This window comes from Nothobranchius furzeri, chromosome 6 (genome assembly GCF_043380555.1).
Source record: "Nothobranchius furzeri strain GRZ-AD chromosome 6, NfurGRZ-RIMD1, whole genome shotgun sequence".
Taxonomy (NCBI): Eukaryota; Metazoa; Chordata; class Actinopteri; order Cyprinodontiformes; family Nothobranchiidae; genus Nothobranchius; species Nothobranchius furzeri.
The window spans coordinates 30,907,646-30,915,630 of NC_091746.1; the positions used below are offsets into that span (position 1 = coordinate 30,907,646).

Here is a 7,985-nt window from a genome sequence, read left to right on the forward strand (position 1 = left end):
CGCAACACTACTATCAGACTAGACTGGGCTCTCAAAGTGAAAAGGCCTAAGAACCCTAACCTTAAATGATGGAAAGCAAACCGTATCTCTGTGTTTGAGTAAGACCTTACCCAGGGACAGGGCGAAAATCTCTGGGTGAAGATTTTTAGACGAGTAGAAGTAGAAGTAGAAGAAGAAGGAAATATCATTTCTATAGCGCCTCTCAAGATAAAAATCACGAGGCGCTTCACAAAAACAAAAAATGTAAAAAGGCATTTAGAAAATGTTTAAAAATATATTTAAAATGAGCAAAAATAGACAATTGTGATTAAAAATATAAAGAAAGAGAGAGAGTGAACAGGAAAGAGGGAAACCAGTGGATCCTGAGGAAGGTGGGATAGGTGGGGAGAGCAGAATAAAGAGAGAGAGGTGAAGAAGGTCATACAAAAGCCTGGCCTAGTGAACTAGACCAAATTCTTGCTTTGCAAAGTTTGGTCTAGGCATGCTCCACTGGAACCTCCGCAGCTCCTACCAGGACTCTGGCTAGCCAATCACAGCTCTCTAGAGGGGTTTCAAACACACAAAGAGCTGTGATTAGTCCATAATGGTGGGCCAGTCATAGTGCTCTATCTGCTTAGTGAACAAATCACAGAGCTTTATCCGCTTTGTGGGCCAATCAGGGCACTCTATATGCCTGGTGGGTGGGATGATGCAACAGAGTGAAACAAGAGTATGTCACATTCATTGTCCAGTGGAATGCGGAGATCATTTGAAAGACAACGGTAGAACCCGCCCCACAACCGAGAACCGTCAATGGAGCATGGCCAGACTACATAATACATTTATTTAGTCTGGCTTGCCAGGCCAACAAAAGCCAGCTTGAACAGGTGAGTCTTCAGCTGCTTTTTAAAGGAGACCACTGAGTCCACTGATCTCAGGCTCAGGGGGAGAGAGGTCCAGAGTCTGGGGGCCACAGCAGCAGATGATCTGTCACCTTTGACCTTTAGCCTGGTGCTGCACAACCAGTATAGCCTGGCAAGCCAGACTAAATAAATGTATTATTAGTCTGGCCACGCTCCATTGACGGCTCTCGGTTGTGGGGCGGGTTCTACCGTTGTCTTTCAAATGATCTCCGCATTCCACTGGACAATGAATGTGACATACTCTTGTTTCACTCTGTTGCATCATCCCACCCACCAGGCATATAGAGTGCCCTGATTGGCCCACAAAGTGGATAAAGCTCTGTGATTTGTTCACTAAGCAGATAGAGCACTATGACTGGCCCACCATTATGGACCAATCACAGCTCTTTGTGTGTTTGAAACCCCTCTAGAGAGCTGTGATTGGCTAGCCAGAGTCCTGGTAGGAGCTGTGGAGGTTCCAATGGAGCATGCCTAGACCAAACTTTGCAAAGCAAGAATTTGGTCTAGTTCACTAGGCTACAACCAGTAGGCTTTGGCCACTGGACCTCAGGGACCTGCTGGGGGTGTAGGGACTAAGAAGATCACCAATGTAAGATGGTGCTTGTCCATGTAAGGCCCTATAGACCAGAACCAGGATCTTGAGATGAACCCTGAAGTTGACTGGCAGCCAGTGAAGCTGGAGGAGAAGCGGGGTGATGTGGGTGTGTTTGGAGGACTTGGTCAGAAGCCGAGCACAGGCGTTCTGAACCACCTGTAGACGGTTCAGGGAGGTTCTGCTCAGACACGTGAAAAGAGAGTTACAGTAGTCTAAGCGTGAGGAGATGAAGGTGTGGAGAACTGTCTCAAGTTCAGAGCGGGACAGAATGGGACTCAGCTTAGCAACGTTCCTGAGATGGAAGAAGGAAGAGCCAACAAGAGAACTGACATGAGAATCCAGGGTGAGAGCAAGAAAATCCAGGTTTTAGACAGAATTAGATCATTGAGCAGGAAGGACTTATTGTTAACAGAGCGGGTGTTTAATAGAGCCATGCTGAGTGAGGTGGAGGAATCAGAAACTACAGAAACAGCTGGAGTTAGTGGACGTAGATTAGCAGGGTTAGATCCACGGTGTTTATAAAAGCCACTTATGGAGGGAACAGGAGGAGAAACCACTGAGGAATGAGGATAAGCCAACCTTAAAACACTTGGACGGACAAACGCGGCCTGGCGGGAATGCGGAAGTGGCGCTCAGGTCACCAAACAACGGACAAGAAGCTAGAAGATCACGCCGATGTTTACCAGATAAACCACGCTTTAAGAGAAGTCTTATTCTCACCTGGATTCCTGCTCGTTTACCTCTTTTCCTCCGACGTTTTCCCGGGGCCGGATAAACATCGCTGGAGGTGCCCTGGTTGGAATCGTCGTTTGGCTCCGGGCCAGTGCGCCACCTCAGTGCATCTAGGGCGATCGTGAACGATCGGAAGGACAGAAGAGTCTGGCGATCATAGGAGATGGTAGCAGGTACACTACTGAAGAGGATCGCAGACAGGAGCAAGGTGGAAAAGAGGAGGTTAGTGGAGAAAAGTTTGAAAAAGTGGCCGGTGACCGCGGCTAAGCCAAGCACAGGCGCCATCTTGTTACCAACCGGAAGCGGAGTACTTCTTCAGATCGTTCAACCTCCAGCAACATGACAAGCACATCAGACCCCCTTTCATCACTGGACCCGAGCAAAGAGGTAAATGGGTAAAACAACGATTGTGGATGGTGAAAGCTTTTGTAACTGATTGTTATAAATCAGTAAATGCATTTTGTCCTCACATGCTCACGTAGAAGGGATCATCGCGTGTAATGTGGCATTGCCCCGAGACTTTTAAAGCCAAATTTTATGGTTATATGTTACAGAGCCGCCAGTTTTTCAACAACTGGGCATCGTTTAATTCATTTTCAACAACATTTAATGGATATTTGCAGAGATCAGTGGTCACTGGTGTCTAACGTGCGGTGCTTCAAAGAGGAAGTGCAATGCGAGAGGTTCAAATACCAACAAATAAGACTACAGATCCTGCCTCTTTAGCATGGCTTTTGAAATCCCTGAGGAGATTTTTGACTTTAACCTATTAGATTTAGGAAGTCTTTAACAGTGCAGCTGGATCTGCTGCAGGAGGATCCAGACGTGGATGGAGGGCTGGAGCAGACCCGTGGCTGGACGTTTCTGGTCAGAGGAACATCATACAGGACGGTCTGCAGAGAGAGCTTTGGGATGCTTCCTCTCACCGTCCACTCCATCGTCCATCTACAGGGTCTGCTGGGCTGGCTCAGTCGACATCTCTAAGACATATTCAAAAATATAAAATGAGGAGATGGTTTATGGATCCACTGGTATAACAATTGTGATGCTTTAGCAAATAAAACCACAGTGTTGTTTTTAATAGAGGTTCCTACATTAATGGCTTGCCTGTTAACAGCAGTGGTGGTCTGCTGGTACCTCCTCCAGGACAGAGCACCGCTGACCTCCCCCACACACATCTTCCTCAGGCTCATCCTCATGTGTGTTTGTCCAGGGCCACAACTTCACCAGCACGATGCAGATGGGCAGCACAGTGCATGCTGACCTGTAATAGATTTAAATAGTTTTTTTAATTCAAAAATGTAAAACAAACACATAACCTGCAGTACACTGGTTCTGTTCGGTTTAAAGAAGAGCAGCAGGAAATAATTAAATAAAAACTGTAGAGAATTTAAATTTTTAAGACAGCTCTAATCATTATTAGGCTTAAATTGAATAAGCAAATGCACATTAAAAACACTCCAATGCTATTTCATTAAAAAGCCTGTTTTTTAAAAACGTTTTGCCTCCATTTGATGCAAAATAAGTTCTAAGGTCCAACTAACATTAGAAAGCATCCTAATGCATTCAACATTTATAATGCATTTGGTTTATATTAATTACGTACACAATTATAATCTTTAGTAATGTGTTGTGTACATTTAACAAGTTCATTCTGTAGCTTAAAACATACCGTATTTTCCAGATATAAGTCTCTCCGGAGTGTAAGTCGCACCAGCCATAAAAAGTATAATGAAGAAGAAAAAAACATAGATAAGTCGTACTGGACTATAAGTCACATTTTGGGGGGAATTGTATTATTTTTCTTACAAAATCTGAAACCAAGCATTTCACATTGCAACAAGTAGCGGTAACAATAACAGAATAAACAATCAGGGCGCAGCAGCAGCACAACAGCGTACCACGGTCTCCAGCAGAGGATGGCGGTGTTTCAAACCCTCCCAGCGGAGCAGAGGAGCTGAAACATGGACCAGAGCCGGCCCGCAGCAGCACGCAACGGTCTCCAGCAGGTGATGGCGGGGCAGGGGAGCTCATTCCGGCCCGCAGCAGCGCAGTATACATAATTTGGTATATTAGCCGCTCCGGAGTATAAGTTGCAGGACCAGCCAGACTATGAAAAAAAGTGTGACTTATAGTCCGGAAAATACGGTACGTGAAACTCTGGAACACTCTGGAACCAGTTGCCACTCTCAGTTAGGCTGTCCCCATCTCTGCCAGTCTTTAAGAGTCGCCTAAAACCCCACCTCCTCCGCTTGGCGTTTCCTGAATGTGTTTGAATTTGGCCCTCTTGTATGTTGATTTTATTTCCCTGTTTTCATTGGTTCACTCTATCCCTTGTTTTACCCATTTGTCTTCTACTAGAATGTTTTACCTTTTTTTGTAATTTGTAATTTGAATTGCTTTTATTTTCGATTTATTCTCCATATTTAACTTTCTCTTGTACCATGTTCAGCGCCTTGGGCTTCCCGACAGGGTTGCGGAAGGCGCTTTATACATAAAGCTTTGATTGATTGATTGATTGATTGATTGATTGATTGATTGATTGATTGATTGAAACCATCTAAAGTTAACATGTAAGTCCTGAAAGCTTCTAGAATAAACAAAGGTACTTTACCTGAAAACGGTTGTGAACAAACGCTGCTGATGGACGTGAAGCTGCTGTATCTCCTAAATATTCCTGCTCAATTTTCGCTAGCTTTAGCATTTTTCCTTTGCGTGTAGCTTTCGCCACGGCCTGTGACGGTGCCTGCGGGCCACCGTAGAGGTGAAGGCTAGACTGTCCGAATTCAGAGCCGCTGGGTTCCGGTTTTAGCTGTCGAGCAAGGACCCGGCCTTGCTAGACCGGCGAGGACCCGTACTCATTAGCATCCTGTTCCTGGGTTCGGACACAGTTGGATCAAAGACGTTTTCTGCACGTAAACAAGTTCTGGGGAAAATGTGGTAAAGATCTCTGTCTGAAAGTGACCAATCACGTTAGGGAAGATGGCTCCTTGGAACCCATCCCCCAAACTGTCAAAAGTGAAACTTGTCCGATAGAGCGGCATTTCTACTCGAGAGCAGAGCAGGCTGCGCGAGCGTGTATTAACAGTTCCACGCGCGTAGTACACATACTTACGAGTAACGGGAACAATTGTCTGTACTTGACTGGATACAATCTGCTCTCAGGTCTTTCTAAACATGCGCAAGGTGCTTTGTCGCTCTCGCTGATAGTTTAAAACATGCGCAGAGGACTTTTTGAGCGCTGGTGGATGGGAACTTATCCTCTCACTGACGTTTAATTATCTTCTCGTGATTGTGTGTGCTCCCCTGAGACCTTATAGACATAAAGTTGACTCCATAGATCTGGTTTTTATGACTTTTTTTTACAGTAGATCTAAATTGTTTAAAACTGGTTCTGATTTCTACTTTTTACAGTGGTTCTCAATAATTTTATAGCTTTTTACCGTTTCTTTCTTTCCATATTAAATGTTGAGCACTTGGGTCACCCTCTGTGTTGGGTAAAGTGTAAATAAATACACATTGATTGATTGATTGATTGATTGATTGATTGATTGATTGAACGAACAAACTCTGATGTGGCTCACTTCTAGTTCCTGAAAAGGGCGCATCAGAGGACCCCCCACCCCCGAGAGTACGACTTACAGGACATCATTCCCACTAGAGACTAAATGTAGTACAAATATGAGTGAAGGACCTCTTTAGTTCATTTGAGATGTTAAAATCACAAAATCATCATTTCATTGAGTCACTTCTTCATTTTGTTGATTTCTACTCAGCACCTTTGATTAGAATTGATTAATGGTTGAGATTAAACTGACAAACTTTTATTTTTATTTTCTCTTCCTTTCTGCTCAGGAGGAGTCGGGAACGCCTGCGAGAGCACAAGGGAGATTCCTAACTGTACTAGCGTGTAGAGGCGTCAGGGCCAAGTGTGACGGTTGATCGGGGTCTTCTCTGTCTCTCTCTCTCTCGGTTTTGTATTTACAAACACAACTGATGTTAATAGTTTTCTAAAAGACCTGGTTTCTACAGACTGGCGTGGACGTTTGTGTCGACGACGTCTGCAGCAGCATTTTCCTCGAGTTCTCTGTAATTACCGACGAAGCCGTTCCGGTTCTGTGGATGTAAAAGCTGCTTTCATTCGCTGAGGGAAGAGTTCTGTAAGTTCCTGAGAAGTTTGCTTTGAAAATCATTTCTGCCTACATGTAGACAATAACGCCTGAGTCTTCAAACAGGGAATATTATCAAATGTATTATATTATCTTTCATTCAGTTAATTGTAAATATTCTTCCTTTCTACATGCTTGTAGTCTCAGAGCCACGGCGCCAGGGTCGGATCCGGTGTGTTTTTGGAAGTGTGTTAAAAAGTGAGGCAAAGGCAAACGTTTGCTTTGCTGAGCTCTATGACGTGCATGTTGTTAGCGAGGACAGTTTCTGTGTTGTAGATAAGCAAGTGTTGTAAATAGTCCTTTTCTAAATATTCGTCCAAATGAGTCCTGTCAGTTCTGCCCCGGTTCTGTTTAGCTTACCAAGGAGCGTTAGAGGCGCGATGGAGGGGAGAGAAAAAATAAAAAACAGGGACATGTGGTGAAGAATAAAGTCAAAGAGAGGAAATGCTCCAAAATAAAGGCAATAACATCCACACAAAACATTCTAATGAAATATGAGCTATTTTAAAGGTGCAAAATGTAAGAATGAAGTAAGAGTGACATCTTGTGGTCAAACATGGGTACTGCAGTCCAGTTTTCTAAACAAAAAGTCAGCATCTCGCTACCATTCCATGAGTTCCATGGCTGTTGCCAGTTATGGATCAGCACCAGTAAGTTGATAACTAGATAAAGACGTTGTTGTAGCTGGTGTTTGCACTCTAAAGCCTGGTTTATGCTTCTCCGTTAGCTCCGCAAGGGACAGACACGTACGGATTGATGGAAGCGTTTTGCTCTCATACTTCTCCGTCTCCTGGAGAGTGTTGCAAAGCAATTGCCCGGCAGGACAACAGAGGGCGTAGCGCTGTTCTGTGGTATCCTGTCATGTATCGGTCCAAGATCGTGTGTTTATATTGTGTTTTTGTGTATATAAGAGACTTTTAACACAGACATATTTGTCTCTCATCCTCCTCCATCTATTCATGCGCTCCCCACCTCTAAACCTACGTTTCCTATCATTTCCGTCCACAAATAAAACTCTTTCTGTGCATCTTTTCACTCCTCCAGTCACGGGAGGATGAAACGTTCATATTTTTAGAGTTTTTTTCGCGAGGTATTCTTCAAGCTTCTCCGTGTCTGCCGCTAGTTATCCTCAGCTCGCTTTGCAATGGCGGCGCTGTAAACAACAGCGGCGTCCTGACCAATCACAAGCTTGCGTAATCCGTCTCGTTCGACGGATGTTTAAAAAAGTGGGCTCGACTCCGTACGTACTTGCGTGCCTGCCGGAGCCCTACGCAAGGACGGATAATGGCGTTGCGTGTCTCCGCACTGACGCAGACGGAGAAGCATAAATCAGGCTTAACATGCTTCATGGTAGGGAGTACGTTCTACACTTATTACGGTTCTATGCTATTTTTGGGGTTTTCCATTATGCTGCTAGCTTGCTGAGCCGACTATTTGCTTCTGATTCACCATTAGCATTGTTATCTCAAAGTTAGCCTCTAATGATATTAGAGTAAAACAAAAAGATGCTGTTGCTTCTTATGGGTACAAGACATAACTTCTGGGTCACTCCTGTTTACTGGCTTTAGCTTTTTAAACAAGTCTGGA

The 7,985-nt window shown here is 44.3% G+C and overlaps 1 protein-coding gene across 2 annotated transcripts in view; it reads left to right on the forward strand.

Annotated features, from left to right (window-relative positions):
- sorcs3a (sortilin related VPS10 domain containing receptor 3a) overlaps positions 1 to 6,272 on the forward strand; it is a 314,356-nt gene extending 308,084 nt beyond the window's left edge. For both annotated transcript variants that reach the window (XM_070552119.1, XM_070552120.1), the window contains exon 27: positions 6,085 to 6,272. In XM_070552119.1, coding sequence (XP_070408220.1) covers positions 6,085 to 6,143 — 59 coding nt within the window. In that variant the 3' untranslated portion in view covers positions 6,144 to 6,272. The remainder of the gene's footprint in view (positions 1 to 6,084) is intronic.
- The last annotated feature ends 1,713 nt before the right edge of the window (positions 6,273 to 7,985 follow it).